Source organism: Papio anubis, chromosome 2 (genome assembly GCF_008728515.1).
Source record: "Papio anubis isolate 15944 chromosome 2, Panubis1.0, whole genome shotgun sequence".
Lineage (NCBI taxonomy): Eukaryota > Metazoa > Chordata > Mammalia > Primates > Cercopithecidae > Papio > Papio anubis.
In genome coordinates this window covers 106,760,149-106,786,695 of record NC_044977.1, presented here as the reverse complement: position 1 = coordinate 106,786,695, position 26,547 = coordinate 106,760,149, and the positions used below count along the sequence as shown (strand labels likewise).

The window sequence follows — 26,547 nt, the reverse complement described above, 5'->3', positions numbered from 1 at the left end:
CAGGTGCCTGCCGCCACGCCCAGCTAATTTTTTTTTTTTGTATTTTTGTATTTTTAGTAGAGACGGGGTTTCACCGTGTTAACCAGGATGGTCTCGATCTCCTGACCTTGTGATCCACCCACCTCAGCCTCCCAAAGTGCTGGGATTACAGGCGTGAGCCACTGCACCCGGCTAGCTGGCTCTTTTCTTTTTTCTTTTCTTTTCTTTTCTTTTCTTCTTTCCTTTTCTTTCTTTCTTCCTCCTTCCTTCCTTCTTTCCCTCCCTCCCTCCCTCCTTCTTTCTTTCCCTCCCTCCCTTCCTTCCTTCCATCTATCCTTCCTTCCTTCAAGGAGTCTCACTCTGTAGCCCAACCTGAAGTGCTATGGTGTGCAATGGCGTGATTTCGGCTCACTGCAACCTCTGCCTCCTAGGCTCAAGCAGTTCTCTTGCCTCAGTCTCCCAAGTATCTGGGATTACAGGCGCCTGCCACCACTCCCGACTAGTTTTTTGTATTTTAGTAGAGACGGGGTTTCACCATGTTGAATAGTTCACGAACTTCTGACCTCAGGTGATCTGCCGACCTTGGCCACCCAAAGTACTGGGATTATAGGAATGAGCCACCGCGCATGGCCTCCACACTTTTTAATCATACTCTTCACTAGATACCAGGGGAGCCGTAGTTCTATCTGCTTGCCTACTTTCTACTCCGGCAAAAGTGAAAAGCATACCCCTTGTCTATGTCCTCCTACTTGCTAAGCAAAGATCTACTTAGATCCCCAGTTTGAGGGATCTTAAGTACTTTCTTTTAACTCTTCTCTGCCTTACAGCAGATTCCATCTTTCATGCATTGTCTGAGCCACTCTGAGACACTTAGTCACCCAAAGCAGTTTCTTATTTCAACATTCAATCAGTCTTTTTTTTTTTTTTTTTTTGAGACTGAGTCTGGCTCTATCGCCCAGGCTGGAGTGCGATGGCCGGATCTCAGCTCACTGCAAGCTCCGCCTCCCGGGTTCACGCCATTCTCCTGCCTCAGCCTCCCGAGTAGCTGGGACCACAGGCGCCCGCCACCTCGCCCGGCTAGTTTTTTGTATTTTTTAGTAGAGACGGGGTTTCACCGTGTTAGCCAGGATGGTCTCGATCTCCTGACCTCGTGATCCGCCCGTCTCGGCCTCCCAAAGTGCTGGGATTACAGGCTTGAGCCACCGCGCCCGGCCTTTTTTTTTTTGAGACAATATTTCACTCTTGTTGCCCAGGCTAGAGTGCAATAGCACAATCTCGACTCACTGCAACCTCTGCCTTCCGGGTTCAAGCGATTCTCCAGCCTCAGCCTTCGGAGAAGCTGGGATTACCGGTGCCCGCCACCAGACTCAGCTAATTTTTGTATTTTTTAGTAGAGACAAGGTTTCACCTTGTTGGCCAGGTTGGTCTCTAACTCCTGAGCTCAAGTGATTCACCTGCCTTGGTCTCCCAAAGTGCTGGGATTACAGGTGTGAGCCACCATGCCCAGCCTACATTCAGTCATTCTTAACCCATATTTTGAATCATTAATCCAGTCTTTTAATATACTAGGTGCAACACACAGCAGGCATACCAAAACATCAGATGCAACAAGAAAAGTTTTTGTTCCATCACTTGATTATTTTTTATTTGAACTTTTTTTTGCAATATCACACATGTACAGAAAAGTATGCAAATCATATAGGTCAATGAATTATTCACTCAGTGAATTATTAATATGGACCACACCTGTATAACCACCACCCAAGTAAAGAAATAGACCAACTCTTGGGAAAACCCCCTTTGGGGCTCATCCCAATCATTGTCTTATTCAGACTTTCCAAAGCTAGTCACTAACCTGACATCTAAATTAGTTTAGCCAGTTTTCAGATTTTGTATAAATGGTATTACAGTATTATTCTTTTGTGTCTGACTTTATTTACTCAACATTATGTTTGTGAGATTTATCCATGTTGTTGTGAGTGTTAAGTTTGTTCATAGTCATCGTCGTATAGTTTTTCACTTTATTTTTTGACTAGCAATTATAGTCTTATTTGTGGAACTTACTCACTCAATCTTACACTAGATTCAAGTCATCACTCATTAAAATCACTGCTCATTTATTGATGTTAAAAGAACATTGGCAGATTGTCTTCAGCCATGCATGAAACTAGAGAAATTAATTTTACTTGCTTATCTTCCCTTTATATTTTCAGTTCTATGCATTTGGGTGTGATACCTTCAATCCTTTTTGTAAGAAGGAAGGGAATGAATGAGCTAGTAAATACAGACATTCGAAGACCGCAGATGTAACACTGAAGAACTGCCAAGTTTTAAATATTTTTGCAAAACCAGTTACTACATTCAGATGATCACCAAACTTATAGATGAACTGTATTTCAAATGTTAATTGACAAAATCAATAGTTTGGAATTCAGAACATGCTTTCCATAGAAACACATTTTAAGCAGCATTCAATAAATAAATTAGAATATTTAAAAGTCTATTTAACCCACAAGGCAGCTGAAATACTATATATGCGCAATAAAAAAAAAGTCAAATAAGTTAAAATGCTGTTTCAAAACTGAAAATGAAACAAGTAAAATTAATAAAATGGGATAAAAAATGGTTGTAAATTTTTATGTTTGAGGAAAAGCAGACTTGGTTAGAGGAGACTGGAGTTGGTGCCCAGTGAGAGAACACATGGCATGCACCCAGGCGAGGTCAACCAGCTAGGTCCCAAATCAACGATCCAAACCAATCCCACTCCACCCCACATATCCATTCCAAGGTGCCTAAGTATCCACCTATGGCCGTAGTCTGAACAAACGCCAGCCCTGAGGGAGAGAGGTAGATCAAAGTGACACAGAATTTCTACAACTCCCACCGTCTCTTTCCTCACCCCCAACCACAAGAGTCTAAAAATATGGTGGAGATAAACCCAATGATGAAACAGTAGTCAGAGAAAAATCAGACAAACTTAGAGCCAAACTACAAGTAAGAGTCACATCCCAAAAGAAAAGACCTAGAGGAAAGCCATGAAATCCAGATAGAGCAAACTTTAAAAATGAAATCATAGAAGAAAGAAGGAGGACTTTTAAAATCTTAACATGGGCTCTAAAAAAATAAAAATTTTAAAAAATCTTAACATGGGAAACACCTTTCTAACTATTAAAAAAAAAAAAAACCATAAAAGAGAAGATTGATAGATCTGACTACAAAAACCAATAAAGCAACGTAAACAAAATCAAAAGACCAACCAGACCAGGTATGGTGGCTCACACCTGTAATCCTAGCATTTTGGGACGCCAAGGTGGGCCAATTTCTTGAGGCTAGGAGTTTGAAACCAGCCTGGCCAATGTGGTACAACCCCATCTCTACTGAAAATACAAAAATTAGCCAGGAGTGGTGGCTCATGCCTGTAATCCCGGCTACTCGGGAGGCTGAGGCAGGAGAATCACTTGAACCCAGGAGTTGGAGGTTGCAGTGAGCCGAGATTACACCATTGCACTCCAGCCTGGGCATCAGAGTGAGACTCCACCTTAAAAAAAAAAAAGACAAACCAGAAACTGGAAAAAACCAGACACAACTCATATGACATATATATGTATATACACACACACATATATATATACACACACACATATATATATATATATATATAAAGACCTCCTGTCAATCAAATAGAAAAATTACCATACAACAGAGAAATGAACACACGGCACATACAGCATTCAACCTTCACAGAAAAGAAAATACGGATAACTTTAAACATTCTGAACCACCAATTTTCAAAAGATGTTCTGTATTCTAGGAACTAAAGCAAGATACTGCATTACTTATTCTGTCTCTGGTGGTCTTAAAGACCCCTAAGGATCCTATAAGTTTCTTCAGATCACCACTCCTAACTAACTAGTGCCATGGAGCAACTTGGTTGAGTCTATCCTGGCTCTGTGGACACTATACTGTCCGCTATGGTAGCCACTGGCCACATGCCGCTATTTAGATTAAAATTAATAAATCAAAATGAAATAAAATTTAAAAATCAGTTCCTTAGTTGTACTAGCCACATTTCGAGTACTCACTGGTTATATTTAGCTAGTGGCTACCATAATGGATAGTACAGATATGGACCACTTCCTCCATCACAGAAAATTCTACTTGACAGCATTGATCTAGAAATAGACTTTGAAAGTAAATATCTGACACTTTAGCTCACTTAATCCTTCTTTATTTTGTTTTGTTTTGTCTTGTTTTTGAGATGGAGTTTCATTCTTGTTGCCCAGGCTGGAGTGCAATGGTGCAATCATTCGCTCACTGCAACCTCCACCTCCCGAGTTCAAGTGGATTCTCCTGCCTCAGCCTCCCAAATGACTGGGATTACAGGCACATGCCACCATGCCTGGCTAATTTTTGTGTTTTTAGTGGAGATGGGGTTTCACCGCGTTAGCCAGGCTGGTCTTGAACTCCTGGCCTCAAGAGATCCACCCGCCTTGGCCTCCCAAAGTGTTGGGATTACAGGCATGAGCCACCACACTGGCCACTTAATCCTTCTTTAGCCTTGAAATTTTAAATATAGATAAATTTTTTTCTCATTCATATTTTCTTTTTTTAATTTTTTAATTTGGAAACAGAGTCTCACTCTATCACCCAGGCTGGAGTGCAGTGGCGTGATCTCGGCTCACTGCAAACTCCGCCTCCCAGGTTCCAGATATTCTCGTGCCTCAGCCTTCCCAGCTAGGATGACAGGCATGCACCACCATGTGTGGCTAATTTTTGTATTTTTAGTAGAGACAGGGTTTCACCATGTTGGCCAGGCTGGTCTTGAACTCCTGACCTCAAGTGATCCACCCACCTTGGCCTCCCAAAGTAATGGGATTACAAGCGTCAGTGACCATATCCAGCCTTTTCTTCTTAAGAGACAGAATCTCACTCAGTTATCCAGACTGGAGTGTAGAGACACGATTGTAGCTCACTACAACCTCAAACTCCTGGGCTCAAGTGATCCTCTCACTTTAACTCCCAAGAACCTGAGACTAAAAGTGTATGCCAATATATCCAGTGAATTTGTTGTATTTATTTATTTTGAGATGGGGCCTTGCTATATTGTCCAAGCTGATACTGAACTCCATGATCCTCTCACCTCAGCCTCCTGAGTAGCTGGGATTACAAGCACATGTCACTGTGCCTGGCAGGAAGATTCTTTTTGGTCACAAAATGAGACTGGTCTCATTATTTGGCTTCAGTATTTACATGGGTACAACAAGAGTGGTAAACTACCATTTAGGCCTTCTTAAGTTTACTTTGCTAAAAGTTTCAAAAAATCTCAAATTTGACTTTCAAAAGCCTCTTGAAGCCAGCTAGCCACACCAAGAACTCACCACCAGATTTCACCTGAAGAACCCCTAAATTTGAGTGAATTCGTCTCTTTTTGAGGTCCTCAAAATACCCTAGGGTTCTTGGGCCTACCTGGACTTGTAAGACTGGCAATGCTATAAGCCAGATACTAGGCCAGTTTTCATGGAAGGGGTTTGTAAGCATTGGCTCCACAAAGTCAACCTTAGTTCTTTAGAAATGTCTAACCATATTTGATTAAATGAGCATCCTTCTAAAATATGATACTCCAGACAAGGCCTTGATTGCATAATCAACGTTTCCAATTCCATCCTGGTAAAAAGGAAGACAGAGTCATCAAACCTATGTCAATAACTACATTGGTATGAAAATACAATAATTACATTGTCATGAAATTAAGAATATTTTATAAGAGTTTGCGAATTCTGTAGCAGTCAGGTAGGGAGAAAAAAGATATCATTTACAAATGTTTCATTTCAGTGTAAAAAACAGAGTCTTTTAAAATAGCAGAGTTATCATTACCAAATTGTTGACTTATAAATAGCTTAAGAGGAAAGCAAATGGGCTTCCTTAAATATCTGGAAAAATAGAATATTACAACAGTGGCCAGGCATGGTGGCTCAGGCCTGTAATCCTAGCACTTTTGGGAGACCGTGGGGGTGGATCACTTGAGGTCAGGAGTCCGAGACCAGCCTGGCCAACATGGTAAAACCCTGTCTCTACTAAAAACACAAAAATTAGCTGGGCATGGTGGTGCACTACTTGTAATCCCAGCTACTTGGGAGGCTGAGGCAGGAGAATGGCTTGAACCTGGGAGGCAGAGGTTGTAGTGAGCCGAGATCACACCACTGCACTCCAGCCTGGAGGACAGAGCGAGACTCTGTCTCAAAAAAAAAAAAAAAAAGAAAGAAAGAAAAAAGAAAAAATGTTACCACATCAACAGTATTTCAAATGAAAACTGCAAGTGTCCCTTCTTAGTTCATTTGGTCCTAGATAATTAATTATTATTTGACTAGATCTTGGGTTAACAGTCTCATGAAATCCATTGGCTTCTCAACTAGAGTTCTAGAAATCCTGACTCAGTCCACTAGTATGATCTCAAAGCTGTTTAAGTGTTGCCATCAGGTACTATGCCCAAAGTATCCAGCATAGTCCTTTCCCACAGGATTTTGTGATCATCCTTTACTGAAGACAGACCACTCTGACCTGTAGCTGATTGTTGAGCTTTCAGGGAAGCATGTACTCTCATTAAATTAAAAACTATCTGTAGATAACAAAAGACTTAAAATGGTTATGATTAGTTTACTAACTTATTACTGATAATTTTAAAACATGAAAGATCCGATGAGAGTTCATTACAAGAATTGCATAGTTGACAAGGAAATTTGGTTGTTTCTGTGAAATGCAAAACAAGATAATAAAGTCAATCCAACAAGAGCTTTTGGGCTGGGCGCAGTGGCTCAAGCCTGTAATCCCAGCACTTTGGGAGACTGAGGTGAGAGGATCACTTGATGTCAGGAGTTCAAGACCAGCCTGGTCAACATGGTAAAACCTCATCTCTACTAAAAATACAAAAATTAGCCAGGCATGGTGGTGCACACCTGTAATCCCAGCTACTCGGGAGGCTAAGGCAAGAGAATCACTTGATCACAGGAGGCGAAGTTTGCAGTGAGCCAAGATCACACCACTGCCCTCCAGCCTGGGCAACAGAGAGAATCTCCAAAAAAAAAAAAAGCTTTTGACAAATAATTATAAATGTGACAATTAATTAGATTTTCAAAAAGACAGTGAACATTACATCTAATTTATAAAAAAGGGATGAACATAATCTTTAGAGAAAAAAATGAAGGTATAACATACAATAATCCTGACTTAATATATCATATTATAAGAAGTGGACCAGGGGTATTCAGGAGTCTTTGAATGGCTATTCTTAGGCACACATTTTTAAAAATCATATATCATGAACTTGCTAAGTTTATAGCAAGAACATACAAAGAACATATTGAGAACATCAAGAGATTCAGTAAGTCTGAATTTCTGAGTATCTGTGTATTAATAAAACTAAATAAATAAGTTATCTGAATCCCTAGTTGAAACCTACTGGCCTAGAAGATGCTAGATTCAAATTGAAGAAGTAAAAAAGGTGACCATGTTAACATTAAAAAGAAATTAAATGTAACAGAAGGCTCCAATCACATGGCCAGAGTTCTGCTGCCTTCTCCTGGAGGCCAATACCCAATTAAGTTCTAGTCCAAAGGAAAGAGATTTTGGACATAGATTCACACAGAACCTCTAGACTTTCTTTTTCTTTTTCTTCCTTTCTTTTACTTTTTTTTTTTTTTTTTTTACGGTTTTTAAAAACTTTTTTGAGAAGGAGTCTTGCTCTGTTGCCCAGGCTGGAGTGCAGTGGCGCAATCTCAGCTCACTGCAACCTCCACCTCCTGGGTTCAAGCAATTCTCCCTGCTCCAGCCTCCCAAGTAGTTGGAATTACAGGCATGCACCACCAGGCCTGGCTAACTTTTGTATTTTTAGCAGAGATGGGGTTTCCCCATGTTGGCCAGGATGGTCTGGAACTCCTGACCTCAAGTGATCCACCCACCTCAGCCTCCCAACGTACTGGGATTACAGGTGTGAGCCACCGTGCCCAGCCAAATTATTTAAAATTTACATAAGTGTTATGAAGCTTGTACAAAGAGCTCCTGTGTACACTTCACCCAGATTTTCCAAATGTGGATATTTCTTTTTTTTTTTTTTTAAGACGGAGTCTTGCTCTTGTCGCCTAGGCTGGTGTGCAGTGGCCCTATTTCAGCTCACTGCAATCTCTTCCTCCCAGATTCAAGAGATTCTCCTGCCTTGGTGTCTTAAGTAGCTGGGATTACAGGTGCCCACAACCATGCCTGGCTAATTTTTTGTATTTTTAGTACAGATGAGGTTTCACCATGTTGGCCAGGCTGGTCTTGAACTCCTGACCTTAGGTGATCCACCCCGTTGGCCTCCCAAAGTGCTGGGATTACAGGCGTGAGCCACCACGCCAGGCCAATTGTGGATATTTCTAAATCGTTGAGAGTTCATAATTGATGACCCATTAACCCTAACTACTTCAGTGTATATTTCCTAAAAGCTAGGACACTCTCCTACATAACCATAGTACACCATCAAAGTCAGAAAATTAGTATCAATACAATGTATTGTATTGTCTAACTTATAAGCCCTATTTGAACTTTGCCAGTTCTTCCAATAATGTCTTGTTTTTTTTTTTTTGAGACAGTCTCACTCTGTTGCCCAGGCCAGAGTGCAGTGGCACGATCTTGGCTCATTGCAACCTCCACCCCCTGGGTTCAAGTGATTCTCCTGCCTCAGCCTCTTGAGTAGCTGGGACTATAGGAGTGTGTAACCACACCCAGCTAATTTTTGTATTTTTAGTAGAAACAGCATTTTGCCATGTTGGCCAGGCTGGTCTCGAACTCCTGACCTCAAGTGATCTGCCTGCCTTAGCCTTCCAAAGTGCTGGGATTACAGATGTAAGTCACCACGCCCAGCCTCCAATAATGTCTTTTATAGGTGTAGGACCCAATCCAGAAATACACACTGCATTTAGCTGTTACATCTCTTCAGTCTGTCAATCCAGAACACTGCCTCAGTCTTTTCTTGTCTTTCATCACCTGGACATTTTGAAGAGTATAGTTAGTTATTTTGTAGTTATTTTGTCCCTCAATTTGGGTTTGCCTAATTGAACTTCTTCAACTACTCATGACTTATGCGTCTTTAGTAGGAATACCCTAGAAGTGGTGCCCAGTTCTTCTTAGTGCATCATAGAAAGTACACAATGTCAATTTGTCATTTTACTGATGATAACTGTTATCACTCAGTTAAAAAGATGTCTGCCAGATTTCTCCACTGTAAAGCTAATTAGTAAGTATGGCATATAGGTAATTTTTTTGTGGAGCGCTACTTTGAGACTATATAATTATTGCATTCGTCATCATGGGTTTGAACTGCAAGGATCCAATTATCTTCAGATTTTCTTCTGCCTCTGATACGCTGAGGCAGCAAGACCAACCTCTTCTCCTCAGCCTACTTACATGAAGATGAAAAGGATGAAGACCTTTATGATGATCTACTTCCATTTAATTAATAGTAAGTATATTTTCTCTGCCTTACGATTCTCTTAATAACATTGTCTTTACTCCAGTTTACTTTATCATAAGAATACAGCACATAATACATATAATATACAAAATATGTGTTAATCAATTGTTCATGCTATCAGTAAGGCTTCTGGACAACAGTAGGCTATTAGTAGTTAAATTTTAGGGGCGTCAAAATTTATACATAGATTTTGACTGTGCGGGGTGTTGGTGTTCCTAAACCCCAGTAGTGTTCAAGGATCAACTGTACATTTGTTGAAAGATTGTAATAGATGATTTCAAAATTATCTAAAGATATGGATTCTCATCCTTTCAACCAAGAATTATAAATTACATGAAGGAACAAACCACAATGAAACAGTTATCAAAACAGTCAGCATACCAAGAACTAGATATAATAAAACAATATGAAAAAGATTATAAAATAACTATGTTCTAACTTCTTAACTCATTTAAGAGATCAGTATTACCCTGATACCAATGCCAGACAAAGGCACTATCCCTTATGATCATTGATGCAAAAATCCTCAATAAAATACTAGCAAACAAATTCAGTAGCATATCAAAAGAATTATATACCATAGCCAAGTGGGATTTATTCCTGGAATGCAAGGACAGTTCAATATACAACAATTGATCAATGCAATACACCACATTAACAGAATGAAGGGAAAAAAATGATCATCTCAATTAATGCAGAAAAACATTTGACAAACTTCAACACCCTTTCACGACAAAAACACTTAACAAACTTGGAATAGAAAGAAACAACCTCAACATAATAAAAGCCATATATGAAAAACCCACAGCAAACATCACACTCCATGGTGAAAGTCTGAAAACTCTCTAAAATCAAGAACAAGGCAAAGATGCTCAATTTCACCACTTCTATTCAACATAGTTCAGCCGGGCGCGGTGGCTCAAGCCTGTAATCCCAGCACTTTGGGAGGCCGAGATGGGCGGATCATGAGGTCAGGAGATCGAGACCATCCTGGCTAACACGGTGAAACCCTATCTCTACTAAAAAATACAAAAAACTAGCTGGGCGAGGTGGCAGGCACCTGTAGTCCCAGCTACTTGGGAGGCTGAGGCAGAAGAATGGCGTAAACCCAGGAGGCGGAGCTTGCAGTGAGCTGAGATCCGGCCACTGCACTCCAGCCTGGGCGACAGAGTGAGACTCCGTCTCAAAAAAAAAAAACAAAAAAAAAAAAACATAGTTGGCCAGGTGCAGTGGCTCACACCTGTAATCTCAACATTTTGGGACACTACTGCCTGGATATCAGAGAAAGACCCCATCTCTAAAACAAACAAGCTAAAACAAACTAAAAACCACATAGTACTGAAAGTTCTAGCCAGAGCAAGTAAGCAAGAAAAAGAAACAAAAGGCATCCAAATTGGAAAAGAAAGAGTAAAATTATCTGTTTGCAGATGATGTTATTTTATATGTAGAAAATACTAAAGATCTCACAAAAACTAGTAGCATTAAAACTAATACATGAATTTAGCAAAGTATCAGGATACAAAGCAAACAAACAAAAATCAGTTGCATTTCTATACATTAACAAAGAATGATCAGAAAAGGAAAATTACAAAAATCAATTCCATTTACAATGGCATCAAAAGGAAAAAAATACTTGGGAATTAATTTAGCCAAAGAAGTAAAATTCTTGTACAATGAAAACTATAAAACATTGCTGAAATAAATTTTTTAAAAATATAAACAAGTGGAAACACATCTCATGTTTATGGATTGGAAGACACAAAATTGTTAAAATGTCAATACTACTTAAAGCAATGAACAGACTCAATGCAATTCCTATCAAAATCCCAATGACAATTTTTGCAGAAATAGAAAAACCCATCCTAAAATTCATATGGGATGTCAAAGGACCTTGAATACCTGAAACAATCTTTAAAAAGAAAAATGAAGCTGGAAGATTCACACTCCCTGATTTCAAAACATACCACAGGCTGGGCACGGTGGCTTACACCTGTAATCCCAGCACTTTGGGAGGCCGAGGCAGGCTGATCACCTGAAGTCAGTAGTTTGAGACCAGACTGACCAACATGGTGAAACCTCGTCTCTACTAAAAATATAAAAATTAGCTGAGCGTGGTGGAATGCGCCTGTAATTCCAGCTAGTTGGGAGACTGAGGCAGGAGAATCACGTGAATCTAGGAGGCGCAGGTTGCAGTGAGCCAAGACTGTGCCATTGCACTCCAGCCTGGGCAACAGAGTGAGACTCTGTCTCAAACAAAAAAAAATAAAAATAAGGCCAGGCGCAGTGGCTCACACCTGTAATCCCAGCTGCACAGGAGGCTGAGGCAGATGGATCACCTGAGGTTGGGAGTTTGAGACCAGCCTGACCAACATGGAGAAACCCCATCTCTACTAAAAATACAAAAAATTAGTCAGGCGTGGTGGTGCATGCCTGTAATCCCAGCTACTCAGGAGGCTGAGGCAGGAGAATTGCTTGAACTCAGGAGGCAGAGGTTGTGGTGAGTGGAGATGGCACCATTGCACTCCAGCCTGGGCAAAAAGAGTGAAACTACGTCTCAAAAAAAAAAGAGAGACAGACATGTATACCAATGGAATAGAACAGAGAACCCAGAAATAAACCCTCACACAAATGGCCAAATTATTTTTGCAAGAGTTCCAATGAGGAAAAGACAGACTTTTCAAGTAGTAATATTGGGAAAACTGGATATCCACATGCAAAAGAATAAAGTTTGACCCTTACCTAAAACCATATACCAAATTAACTCAAAATGGATAAAAGATTTTAAGTGTAGGGCCAGACGCGGTGGCTCACACCTGTAATCCCAGCACTTTGGGAGGCTGAGGCAGGCAGATCACCTGAGGTGGGGAGTTCAAGACCAGCCTGACTAACATGGAGAAACCCTGTCTCTACTAAAAATACAAAATTAGCTGGGCATAGTGGCACATGCCTGTAATCCCAGCTACTCGACAGGCTAAGGCAGGAGAATCACTTGAACCCGGGAGGTGGAGGTTGCAGTGAGCTGAGATCGCACCATTGCACTCAGCCTAAGCAACAAGAGTGAAACTCCATCTCAAAAAAAAAAAAAAAGATTTAAGTGTAGACCTAAAACAATAAAACTCCTAAAAGAACACATAGGGGAAACGCTTCACAACATTGGATTTAGCAGTGATTTCTTGGATATGACACAAAGGCATAGGCAACAAAAGAAAAAATAGACAAATAGTACTTCATGAAAATATTAAAAATCTATGAATCAAAAGACAATATTAACAGAGGAAAAAAGACAACCCACAAAATGGGAGAAAACATTTGACAATTATATAGCTGATAAGGGATTAATATCCAAACTATACATAGAATTCCTGAAACTCAACAACAAAAAACAACTTGATTTAAAAATGGGTAAAAGGTTAGCCATAGTGGCTCATGCCTGTAATTCCAGTGCTTTGGGAGGCTGAGGCAGGAGGATCACTTGAGGCCAAGAGTTCACACCAGCCTGAGCAGCATAGCAAGGCCCTGTCTCTAGAAATGATAAAAAAAAAAATTAGCCACACATGGTGGCATGCACCTGTAGTCCCAGCTACTTGGGAGGCTGAGGTGGCAGGATTGTCTGAGCCCAGGAATTCAAGGCTACAGTGAGCTATGATCATACCACTGCACTCTAGCCTGGGAGACAGTGAGACCCTGTCTCTAAAAAGAAACAAAACAAAAGCAAAACTCAATGGACAGATTAGATGGACAGATTAGACACAGCTGAGGGCCGGGCACGGTGGCTCACGTCTGTAATCCCAGCATGATGGCTCACAGTTGAGGGCCAGGCATGGTGGGAGACAGTGAAACCCTGTCTCTAAAAAACAAAACAAAAAAACAAAAAAAAAAACACCCAAAACTCAGTGGCCAGATTAGATGGACAGATTAGACACAGTTGAGGGTCAGCCACAGTGGCTCACTTCTGTAACCCCAGAACTTTGGGAGGCTGAGGTGGGCAGATCAGCTGAGGTGAGGAGTTCAAGACCATCCTGGGCAACATGGTAAAACCCTGTCTCTCCTAAAAATACAAAAAATTAGCTGGATGTGGTGGCACAAGCCTGTAGTCCCAGCTACTCAGGAGGCTGAGGCAGGAGAATCACTCAAACCAAGGAGGTAGAGGCTGTAGTGAGCCAAGATCACGCCATTGCACTCTAGCCTGGGCAACAGAGTGAGACTCCGTCTCAAAACAAAATAAAATATGGAAGGCACCCATACCTGCATTTTGCATTCTTCATATGTAATTATATTGCCAAAGACAAATTATGTCATCATCTATTGTAAATAACACTTTTTCCCAGACCTACCATAAAGTTTCTGCAATGTATTGTCTTCCAGTTACAATAAAAATTACTGAGTTGCATCAAAAATAAATAAATTAATTAATAGAATAAAATAAAGTAAACACAGTTGAGGAGAGAATTTTTTTCCTGGAAGCTAGATCTGAAGAAATCATTAGGGACAGAGATAAAGAGGTAGAAAGTAGGAAAGAGAAGTGTGCTAGGCAGAATAATGTCCCCCAGAATTTGTCCACATCCTAATCTCTGGAACCTTAGGTTATATGGAAAAGGGGAGTTAAAGTTGCAGACGAAATTAAGGTTGTTAATTAGCTGACTTTGAGATCGGGAGATTATCCTGGATTATCCAAATGAACACAATGCAATCACAAAGGCTCTTATAAGCAGAAGAAGGAGAGAGAAACAAATAAGATGAGATGAGATGCCTTGTGAGAAACATTGGCCTGATGTTGCTGGTTTTGAAGATGGAGAAGTAAAAATAATGAACCAAGAAATACAGGCAGTTTAAAAGCTGGAAAAGGCTGGGTGCAATGGCTCACGTCTATAATCCCAGCACTTTGGGAGATCAAGGTTGGAGGATCACTTGAGGCCAGGAGTTGGAAACCAGGCTAGGCAACAAAGTGAGACCTCATTTCTACTTAAAAAAAAAAAAAAATAGCCAAGCTTGGTGGCTCACACCTGTGAGGTCCCAGCTACTTGGGAGGCTGAGACGGAAAAATCCCTTGAGCCCAGGAGGCCAAGGCTGCGGTGAGTTACGACTGCACCGCTGCACTCCAGCCTGGTCGACAGAGTGAAACCCTGTCTCAAAAAAAAAAAAAAAAAAAAAATCTGGAAAAGGCAAAGAAATGGATTATCCTCTAGAACCTCCAGAAGGAATGTGGTCCTGCTGACACATTCATTTTAGCCCAGTAAAACCCATTTCAAACTTCTGGCCCACAGAACAGTAAAATAACAAATTGTGTTTATTTAAGCCACTGGGTTTGTGATTTGTTACCACAGCAATAAGAGGCATGTAAGATAGAAGGAAACCATTCAACACATATCTAATAAGAAAAATAGAGGAAGTGAAATATTTATAAATGTCTGAGAATTTTCCAGAATTGAAGAGACGAGTTTTCAGACTGAGGTATCTCACCAAGATCTGCACGCTGATCACGTATGAGCTATCTATAACCATATACGTTGTAGTAAAGTATCTAAGACTAAGATAAAGTCTCAAAAGCAGACTGAACCTCAAACATAGGCAAGAACAAGACAACCAGAACACTTTCCAGGAAGGTTACAAATGTCAGTGGTCAACCAATGCTATTAGTATTCAAAGTCGGGCTCTAGGTATGGCCTGTGCTGCTTTAATCTGGGCATTCGTGGGTCCCAGTACATGTTCAGAGAAGAATTTAGACAATGAAGATGGAAGGAAGCTGGTTCCACAGGAAAATATTTTCCTTCTACCTCCTTCTCAGCCTTCTGCTTCAAGGTAAGAAAGGAGCAACAATGGGGGAAGGGGGAAGAAGGAGGACCTCTCCCTAGTAGAACATTTAGGAACTTTTTTCAAATTTCCACCTCCTAGAGATTGTCTAAGATGGATAGAGTTCTTTCATAGCTACATTACCATAATGCCCACATAGACTTTCCTTTTCTGAAAGACAGAAAATCCCCTTCCAGTTACATGCCACACAAGAGCACTTTTATTTTTCTTCTGGAAAAATAGAGTTCAACGCCAGCACACTTTATCCATTTGCGTATGGATATCCAGTTTTCCCAACACTACTTGAAAAGTCTGTCTTTTCCCCATTGGTACTCTACATGGAAGACAACCATCCACGATTGTCTTCTCTTGTATTTAACTTCTATATCCATCCGTCTTTCTGTCCACAGGTGTAATTCTTTCTCTCTACAGGTATGAAACCCAAACCATTGTAGCAAAGTGCCCACCTCCTTTAGCCATAATTTCCCCAACCACCTACTGGATCCAAGGGCTCTAGATTAGGTAAGATGCCAGAAGGCAGCAGGTCAAGGGTGAAAGTAGAATGTGCTTCTCTTCCAGGGAGTCAGTATGGCAGAGAGACAAGAACATGGGATTTGGAGACAGATGGACCTGGGTTTGAATCTTCGTGTCTCACGTTGCTAGTTTTATAAACTTGGATGCACTGCTTAACTTCTCTGAGCTCCGGTTTCCTCATCTGTAAAACAGAACCTACCTTGCAGGGGTGTGAGGATTCAGTAAGAGATGGAGGGAAGCACAGTGCCTGGCACTTGGTAAGAGTGCCAATAAATGTCATCTCTCCTCCTTAGATTATTCCATGACTTTGGATAAGGAGGCACAGGAGAGGACTGAACCAGAGGTGACTTTAAAGGCCAGCATAGGGAAGAGACACAAACTGTACACCTGGTCTAGGCAGTGTAAATGGTTATGAAAGCCCCTCTGGGCACTTGCACACAGGGGTTGACAAATGAATATTCACTGTTCTTAGAGTGGTTTAAGAATTTGCCTGGAAAGCACTGTGACGTTGAGAATGGATAAGGCTCAATGTCCTTGGCACAGAGGTTATCAATCATCTCTCTCATTCCAAGTTCTTGCTCCTCCAACACATTTTCATGAGTAGAAAAGTTAAAAATGTATTAGTTAGAAGAGGGTAAGATGGGCCAGGTGAGGTGGCTCACACCTGTAATCTCAGCACTTTAGGAGGCTGAGGCAGGTGGATCACCTGAGGTTAGGAGTTCAAGACCAGACTGGCTAACATGGTGAAACTCCATCTCTACTAAAAATACAAAAACTAGCCTGATGTGGTGGCGATGCCTGTAATCCCAGTTACTTGGGAGGCTGAGGCAGAAGAATTGGTTGAACCTGGGAGGCAGAGATTGCAGTGAGCCAAGATCGCGCCACTGCACTCCAGCCTGGGCGACAGAGAGAGAGTCATCTAAACAAAATTTTAAAATTTTAAAAAGAAATAATAAAAACAAAAAGCCCACCCACACTTCTAAAAATAGCTATTTGGCTGGGCATGGTGGCTCACACCTATAATTCCAGAACTTTGGGAGGCCCAGGTGGGAGAATCACTTGAGCCTAGGGGTTTCAGACCAGCCTGGGCAACATAGTGAGATCCCCATCTCTACAAAAAAACATGTTTAAAAATTAGCCAAGGCCGGGCGCGGTGGCTCACGCCTGTAATCCCAGCACTTTGGGAGGCCGAGGCGGGCGGATCACGAGGTCAGGAGATCAAGACCATCCTGGCTAACACGGTGAAACCCCGTCTCTACTAAAAATGCAAAAAATTAGCCGGGCGAGGCGGCGGGCGCCTGTAGTCCCAGCTACTCGGGAGGCTGAGGCAGGAGAATGGCGTGAACCCGGGAGGCGGAGCTTGCAGTGAGCCGAGATCGCGCCACTGCACTCCAGCCTGGGCGACTAAGCGAGACTCTGTCTCAAAAAAAAAAAAAAAAAAAAAATTAGCCAAATGTGGGGGGAGTGCCTGTAGTCACAGTTACTTGGGAGGCTGAGGTGGGAAAATCCCCTAAGCCCAGAGGCCGAGGCTACAGTAATTATGCCACTGCACTCCAGCCTGGACAGCAGAGTGAGTAGCTGTCTCAAAAAAAAAAAAAAACCCAAAAACCCCAAACTAAGAAATATGCACAATTATTATATGTTCATTAAAAATAAAACACAACTTTTTAAAAGCCTCAAACTAGAATGCTGGTGATAGAGTTGGGTAAAGTCAAATAAGGAGAAGGAAGGTTGGGGCAGTCAGGGTGAAAACAGGTGTGTCCTCTCGGGGGCCCCGGGACTGTAATCCTATCAGATGACTATCAACGTTCCAGGCTCAGTTTGCATACAGATTTGGGCATGCTTTGCATGGAGACAGAAATATTGGAAAGGAGGTTGGAGCTCTAACTCAGCTTGCCACATTAGCTTCCAGAATTTGCATTCCAGCTCACCCCATCCTCCCAGGCCTCGGAAGGAAGAGCCCAGCGTCTGGACCCCTCTCGGTGATCCCCTCCCCATTCTTCATCTCATCCCTGGGGACATATAGTACAGCAGCAGCAGATAAACCTGGGTTCAGAACAAATCTGGCTTCTGCCTTTTATTGGCTGTCTGACTGTAGGAAGTTACTTCCCCTTATTGCACCTTAGTTAGCTCGTTTATTACATGAGGGTAAAGCAGTATCTACCTGATGGGGATTGGGAGGATTAAATGAGGTAATCCATTTTTAAAGAGCTTAGAATATACCTGACACATAGCCAATGCTCAACAAATGTTAGCTCTCATTTTATCACAGGCGACCCCAGGCCCTGCCTTGGGGCCCCTCTCATATAGGGCGCACAGGGTTGCTCTCCTTCATCTCACACATTCGATGTCCACTACAGGAAGGGGCGTTACTTTCACCATCAAGTGCTCAGGGTTTGGCCAGCACGGGGCAGATCCCACTGCTCTGAATTCAGTGTTTAATAGAAAGGCCTTCCGACCGGTCACCATCAGCGTCCCCACCCGAGTCAACATCTCCTTCACGATGTCTGCGATCCCAGATGTGGTGAATGCTGACCCTTCTAGCCCTCCTTGGTGTCCTTAACCTTTTCCCAGCCCCTGGCAAGGTGGTCCCCCAAAGCCCTTAGCCAGATTTCTGCTTCCTCCACCACTGCTGGATGGCATTTGCCTGGCATGGGGATCTCAAAGAAGCTCTGTCCAGTGCAGCAGGGTGAGGTATAGCAGCACGTGGAAGAGAATCTTTTCTTCTCACTCTGGCTACATACCAGTGACCAGGTTCTAATCCCAGAGGTTCTGATTAGATGAAACCCAAGCATCGTTTTTGTTTTGTTTTTGTTTTTGTTTTTTTGAGATGGAGTCTCACTCTTGCCCAGGCTGGAGTGCAACGGCATGATCTTGGCTCACTGCAACCTCCACCTCCTGGGCTCAAGCGATTCTCCTGCCTCAGCCTCCCGAGTAGCTGGGATTTCAGGCATGCATCACAACGCCCGGCTAATTTTTGTATTTTGAGTAGAGACAGAATTTCACCATGTTGGCCAAGCTGGTCTCAAACTCCTGACCTCAAGTGATCTGCCTGTCTCGGCCTCCCAAAGTGCTGGGATTATAGGCATGAGCCACCGCACCCAGCCACATCAATATTTTCAAGCTTTCCGAGTTATTCTCATATACAGCCAAGGATGAGAAGGACTACTTTACTCCCGCCCTGCTATGAACTCTCCTGTCCACAGCCTAATACGTCTATTTTGATAGAGCTTTTGTCCTTGATCACATATCCCCTTTACATACCTCGGGAGTTGGTAAACAAGCATGGGAAGTGGGGGAGATGAACAGACTTCTTACTGGCAACACGATGGAAATAGGAAATTCTTTTGGCAGGATGAACAGCTGCACCTCTTGTCATCCTTCCTGTGGCTGGAAATGGTATGGACAACACTTTATTCTCTCCCTACAGTTACAGTCAAAAAGGATTTTTTTTTTTTTTTTTTTTTTTTTTTTGAGACGGAGTCTCGCTGTGTCGCCCAGGCTGGAGTGCAGTGGCCGGATTTCAGCTCACTGCAAGCTCCGCCTCCCGGGTTTTTACGCCATTCTCCTGCCTCAGCCTCCCGAGTAGCCGGGACTACAGGCGCCTGCCACCTCGCCCGGCTAGTTTTTCGTATTTTTTTAGTAGAGACGGGGTTTCACCGTGTTAGCCAGGATGGTCTCGAACTCCTGACCTCGTGATCCGCCCGTCTCGGCCTCCCAAAGTGCTGGGATTACAGGCTTGAGCCACCGCGCCCTGCCCCAAAAAGGATTTTAAACAAAGATATAATAATTATGAATTTTTATGTCCCTAACATTGCTTTGAAACACATGAAGGAGAAATTGAAAAACTGACCATAATGATGAGGGGCTTTAATACACTGCTTTCAAAAATCAAGGAGAGGCTGGGCACGGTGGCTCAGGCCTGTAATCCCAACACTTTGGGAGGCCAAGGTGGGCAGATCACTTGGGGTCAGGAGTTTGAGACCAACCTGGCCAACATGGTGAAACCCCATCTCTACTGAAAATACAAAAATTAGCTGGGCATGGTGGTGGGCGCCTGTAATCCCAGCTACTTGGAAGGCTGAAGCAGGAAAATCACTTGAATCCGGGAAGCAGAGGTTGCAGTGAGCCGAGATCGTGCCACTGTACTCTAGGCTGGGCGACAAAGTGAGACTCTATCTCAAAGACAAAGTGACAAAGTGAGACTCTATCTCAAAGACAAAACAAAACAAAACAAAAATCTAGGAGAAAAGGAGTAAATATATAGTGATTTTCACAGCACAATTAAGAAGCTTAGTCTAATAAACATGTCAAACTTTGTATCAATGAACATACAAAATTTTTGTCACACACATAAAGTATTCCCCAAAACTGACCACATATTTAACCACAAAAAGGTATCAACGCCAGGCAGAGTGGCACATGCCTGTAATCCCAGCACTTTGGGAGGCCAAGATAGGTGGATTGCTTGAGCCCAGGAGTTTGAAGCCAGCCTGGGCAACATGGCAAAACCTCGTCTCTACAAAAAAATACAAAAATTACCTTGGTATGGTGTTTCACACCTGTAGTCCCAGCTACTGGGGAGGCTGAGATGGGAGGATCACTTGAGCCCGGGAGGTCAAGGCTGCAGTGAGCCATAATTGTGCCACTGCACTGTAGCCTGGGCAACAGAGTGAGACCCTATCTTTAAAAAAAAAAAAAAAAAAAAAGGCTGGGCACAGTGGCTTACACCTGTAATCCCAGCAATTTGGGAGGCCGAGGCCGGTGGATCACCTGAACTCAGGAGTTCAAGACCACCCTGGGCAATACGGTGAAATACCGTCTCTACTAAAATACAAAAAATTAGCCAGGCGTGGTGACACGTGCCTATAGTCCCAGCTACTCAGGAGGCTGAGGCACAAGAATCACTTGAGCTGGGGAGACAGAGGTTGCAGTTGGCCGAGCACCACTGTGCTCTAGCTTGGGCTACAGAGTGAGACTGCATCTCAAAAAAAAAAAAGAAAGAAAGAAAACCTTGTTTCTTGAGAATTTAAAATTAAATTTCCAAATATTTGAGGCAAAGGAGAAATTAAAGCAATTAAGTAGAAATTATGAAGTAATTAGAAATGAAAATTATATATATGAAAATCTATGGAATGTAATCAAAGCATAACCCAGTGGAAAATTTATATCTTAATTGCATTGATAAGAAAACAAGGTGTGTGGGAGGATGGGGGGAAATAAAAGTGAATGAATTGAGTTTCCAACCTGAAAAGCCTGCCTCATGGTTGGGCTTGGTGGTTCACGCCTATAATCCCAGCTCTTTGGGAGGCCTAGGCAGGTGGATCACTTGAGGTCAGGAGTTCAAGACCAGCCTGGCCAACATGGTGAAACTCCATCTCTAACAAAAATATAAAAAAATTAGCTGGGTGGTGACTGGGCGCAGTGGCTCACGCCTGTAATCCCAGCACTTTGGAAGGCCGAGGTGGGCAGATCACGAGGTCAGGAGATCAAGACCATCCTGGCTAACACGGTGAAACCCCATCTCTACTAAAAATACAAAAAATTAGCAGGGTGTGGTGGTGGGCGCCTGTAGTCCCAGCTACTCGGGAGGCTGAGGCAGGAGAATGGCGCGAACCTGGGAGGCAGAGGTTGCAGTGAGCCGAGATTGCGCCACTGCACTCCAGCCTGGGTGACAGTGCAAGACTCCACCTCACAAAAAAAATAATAATAATAAAATAAAATAAAATAAATTAGTCAGGTGGTGGCACGCAGCTGTAATCTCAGCTACTCAAGAGGCTGAGGCAAGAGAATCGCTTGAACCCAGGAGGCAGAGGTTTTATATCTGTATCAGTGAGCTGAGATCACGCCACTGCACTCCAGCCTGGGTGACAGTGCAAGACTCCATCTCATAAAAAATAATAATAATAATAATAAAATAAAATAAATTAGTCAGGTGGGGGCACGCACCTGTAATCCCAGCTACTCAAGAGGCTGAGGCAGGAGAATCGCTTGAACCCGGGAGGCAGAGGTTTTATATCTATATCAGTGAGCTGAGATCACGCCACTGCACTCCAGCCTGGGTGAGAGCGAGACTCCATCTCAAAAAATAAAAAGAAAAAGAAAAGAAAAGAAAATAATGGAAAAAAAAAAAAAAAAAGCCTGCTTGGAGGAAAGGGAGGAAGGAGCTGGAGAAAGATAATACAATTACCTAACCTCACTCTCAAAGTGTGGTTCCCAGACCACCAGTGCTGGCTGATCAAAATTCATGAAGAAATGGTCCTAGGCAGGTTCGATTTTATCTATGATTCTCATTTCTTGAAAAAAAGCAAGTAAATTTAATAAAATATTAATGCCACAAAGTTGGGTTGTAGATACGTAGATGTTTGTCATAATATTTTATATATTTTTCTATATGCTTGAAGTATTTCATAACTTTTTTAAAAAAAGAAATTAAAAGGCAGGAGAAAATAACTCCAATTCATCTCAGGCTCTCAACTCTCCTCCACCTGGGCTCTAGGTTTGGGATAACCCATTTATCAGCTGGAACCCAGAGGAGTGTGAGGGCATCACGAAGATGAGTATGGCAGCCAAGAACCTGTGGCTCCCAGACATTTTCATCATTGAACTGTGCGTATCAAGGGCTGGTCACGTCCTATCTCCTGGTAGCCATAGAGATCACAGTTTACCACTGGGGCCACTGTAAGTGCTCTTTAGATGGCTAAGAAACAACCAGAGAGATAAGAAGAGAAACTGGGCTGGGTGCAGTGGCTCATGCCTGCAATCCCAGCACTTTGGGAGGCCAAGGTGGGTGGATCACTTGAGTTCAGGAGTTTGAGACCAGCCTGGGCAACATGGTGAAACCTCATCTCTTAAAAAAAAAAAAAAAAAATTAGCCAGGCCTGGTGATGTGCCTGTAGTCCCAGCTACTTGGGAGGCTGAGGCTGAGACAGGAGGATAATTTGAGTCCAGGACATGGAGGTTGCAGTGAGCTGAAAGCATGCCACTTTACTACAGCCTGGGTGAGAGAACAAGATCCTGTCTCAAAAAAAAAAAAAGAGAGAGAGAGAGAGAAACCGCAGCACCTGCCTCTTGCCTTATCTCTCCTCCAGCACGGATGTGGATAAGACCCCAAAAGGCCTTACAGCATATGCAAGTAATGAAGGTCGCATCAGGTATAAGAAACCCATGAAGGTGGACAGTATCTGTAACCTGGACATCATCTACTTCCCCTTTGACCAGCAGAACTGCACACTCACCTTCAGCTCATTCCTCTATACAGGTGAGTTGCAGTGGGATCTCAGGGATAGAGTGAATGAGAGCAGCCAACAAATATAAAGAAACTATGAGTAAATTGTGACCAAGGAGTATGGGTAGGGAGAAGAATAAGGCTCTATGGATGCTAAAAGATTTTTCATAAAGGCAGAACCCAAGTCTGTCTTGTTTCTTACCATTCCAAGCTCTTGGTAAGTCTCCTGGCATGTGGGAGGCACTCAAAACTATTTGTTGAAAGAAAGGATGGAAAAAGAGAGCAGTTGAGCCACCAGGAAACTATATCCTTGAAAAATGATTCAGATGGTTCTCATTTTCAGTGGACAGCATGTTGCTGGACATGGAGAAAGAAGTGTGGGAAATAACAGACACATCCTGGGACATCCTTCAGGCCCATGGAGAATGGGAGCTCCTGGGCATCAACAAGGCCACTGCAAAGCTGTCCAGGGGAGGCAACCTGTATGATCAGATTGTGTTCTTTTTTTTTTTTTTTTTTTTTTTGTGAGACGGAATCTTGCTCTGTCGCCCAGGCTGGAGTGCAGTGGCCGGATCTCTGCTCACTGCAAGCTCCGCCTCCCGGCTTCACGCCATTCTCCTGCCTCAGCCTCCGGAGTAGCTGGGACTACAGGCGCCCACCACCTCGCCCGGCTAGTTTTTTGTATTTTTTAGTAGAGACGGGGTTTCACCGTGTTAGCCAGGATGGTCTCGACCTCCTGACCTAGTGATCCGCCCGTCTCGGCCCCTCAAAGTGCTGGGATTACAGGCGTGAGCCACCGCGCCCGGCCGATCAGATTGTGTTCTATGTGAGCTTGGAGGCTCTTGCTCTTTCCTTCCTCCCGCGCTTTTACCCTTGCCTAGAATGTCCATCGAATGTGTATCTCCCAAGTTTCAGGGTCTCCCAGTGTTACCCTCTCTCCTGGCTTCCCAGCCTCATTCTCCATCCTAAAGCTCAGGGCTCTGGCCTAACTGTCTCTTCACAGGTTCTATACCAGATTCTAAAGCTGCATTCCACACAGCTCCAGATCCCAGGTGATATCAGGCCAAAGAAAAAGGCAGAGACAGAAACTGTCACTGCCATTCCTGGATTTGAGGGTTTCTCTGACCCCATAACTACTTACCGCCCTCTTCTACCCCACCAGGTGGCCATCAGGTGCAGGCCCAGCCTCTATGTCATAAACCTTCTCATGCCCAGTGGCTTTCTGGCTGCCATCGATGCCCTCAGCTTCTACTGCCAGTGAAAAGTGGGAAACGTGTCCCATTCAAGATAATGCTCCTGCCGGGGTACAACATCTTCCTGCTCATGATGAATGACTTGCTCCCCACCAGTGGCACCCCCCTCATCGGTATGGATGTTCCTCCCACCTTTTGGAAGAGAAGAGTGGGAACTAACTCAGGAAGGGAGGTATACTGGGAAAAGGAGGCCGTATGCCTGCCAGGGTGGGATTGGAAGAGAAGAAAGAAATTCTAGGTGGTGCCTCTGGCCCTCACCAGGCCCCCCTTCCCTCCAGGGGTCTACTTTGCCCTGTGCCTCTCCCTGATAGTGGGCAGCCTGCTGGAGACCATCTTCATCACCCACCTGCTGCACGTGGCCACCACCCATCCCCCACCCCTGCCTCGGTGGCTCCACTCCCTGCTGCTCCACTGCACCAGCCCAGGGAGATGCTGTCCCACTGCACCCCAGAAGGGAAATAAGGGCCTGGGTCTCACCCCCACCCACCTGCCTGGTGAGGGAAGTCACACTTCCCCTTCCCCCACCTCCACTTCTCTGCTCCTGCCTCCTTCCCTGTCTCCCTCCCTGTATAGGTGACATTTGCAGCCCGTGGCTGAGTCTCTGTCTTTCTGTAAGTGTGAAGGAGCCATAGGTATCAGCAGGGCAGATGCCAGGCCCTGGGAAGGCAGAACTGACAAGGGGCTCAGAATGGACAAGGGCCCAGTGGGAACATGAGGCCCAGAAGCAGCACTCAGTGGAGATGTGGGTGCAGTTCAGTCACACGATGGACGCCCTGCTCTTCCGCCACTACCTGCCCTTCATGGCCTCCTCCATCCTCGCTGTCATATGCCTCTGGAACACCTAGGCAGGTGCTCAGCTGCCAACTTCAGTCTGGAGCTTCTTTCTCTTGCCTCCAGGGAACAGCCAGGTCTCCCCCCTTTCCTGAGTACCAACTATCATATTCCCAAAGATGACTGAGTCTCTGCTGTATTCCATGTATCCCAACCCAGTCCTGCTGATCAGTTCCAATCCCAGACATTTCTCCCTGTTCCTGCATTCTGTTGGCTTCCTTCAGTCTTATCATATGGTTCTAGGTCCCCCTTATGTCACCTGTGCAGCAGACTATACCTCTTCTGTCCACTAACTTGCCCAATAAATCATTCTGCAGAGATTTCTGGCTCTTTGTCAGGTCAGAGGGTAGAAACTAACCACCCAGGTGTAGTGGCTAATGCCTATAATCCCAACACTTTGGGAGGCCGAGGCAGGTGGATCACCTGAGGTCAGGCATTAGAGACTAGCCTGGCCAACATGGAGAAACCTCATCTCTACAAAAAATACAAAAAATTGGCCGGGCGTAGTGGCACATGCTTGTAATCCCAGCTACTTGGGAGGCCGAGGCAGAAGAATCGCTTGAACCCAGGAGGCAGAGGTTGCAGTGAGCCGAGATCGCGCCACTGCACTCCAGCCCGGGCAACAAGAGCGAAACTCAGAAAAGAAAAGGAGAGAAGAGGGGAGGGGAGGAGAGGGGAGGGGAGGGGAGGGGAGGGGAGACTAACCAGAACTGACAGTTTTAAAACATAACCTGTACATTTATTTGACTCTTTGTGATAAAGCTTTGATGTCATCAGGAACGATCCTCTCTCCCAAGACAGAAGTGACAACTGTTGGGTTTGAGAAGTGTTAATTCTCTTAGGTGTTTTCAGACATATTGTCTTACTAGTAGATTCTTTTGCTTTACCTTTTCCATTATCTTGTACTGATCTCATTTTAGCACTCTCTTAATTTATTATGTTTCATGTTACTCTTTTTCTGGTTTTCCAAGTTGAATTCTCCATTAAAGTGGTCTCAGTCTTTCTATTGATTTTACTCAGAACAGCTTTAGCTGTATCCCATAGGTTTTAGAATAAGGTGATCTCCTCTTCATTACTTTGTAGACAATTCATAATTTGTTTTAATTCTCTCTGATATAAAGGCTATTTGGGGCCAGATGAAATGGCTTATGCCTATAATCCCTATACCTTGGGAGGCTGAGGTGGGAGGGTTGTCTCAGGAGTTCAAGACCTGCCTGGGCAACATAGCGAGACCCCATCTCTACAAAAAAATAAATAAATAAATTAGCCAGGCATGTATGGTATACACCTGTAGTGCCACTGTACAGGAGGCTGAGGTAAGATGATTGCTTGAGTCCAGGAGGTCAGTGCTACAGTCAGTTCTGATTGTTCTACTGCACTCCAGCCTGAGTGACAAAGCAAGACCCTGTCTCGAAAAAAATAAAAAT

The 26,547-nt window shown here is 43.5% G+C and overlaps 1 protein-coding gene across 1 annotated transcript; it reads left to right on the top strand.

Moving 5' to 3' along the window:
• Nucleotides 1–14,621: 14,621 nt before the first annotated feature.
• On the top strand, nucleotides 14,622–25,535 carry HTR3E (5-hydroxytryptamine receptor 3E). Its single transcript, XM_031663529.1, is given in 9 exon segments — nucleotides 14,622–15,283; nucleotides 18,169–18,332; nucleotides 22,308–22,417; nucleotides 22,900–23,069; nucleotides 23,380–23,540; nucleotides 24,199–24,286; nucleotides 24,289–24,402; nucleotides 24,568–24,783; nucleotides 24,905–25,535. Coding segments are annotated over 9 exon segments (1,326 nt in total). The 5' UTR covers nucleotides 14,622–15,210; the 3' UTR covers nucleotides 25,135–25,535.
• The last annotated feature ends 1,012 nt before the right edge of the window (nucleotides 25,536–26,547 follow it).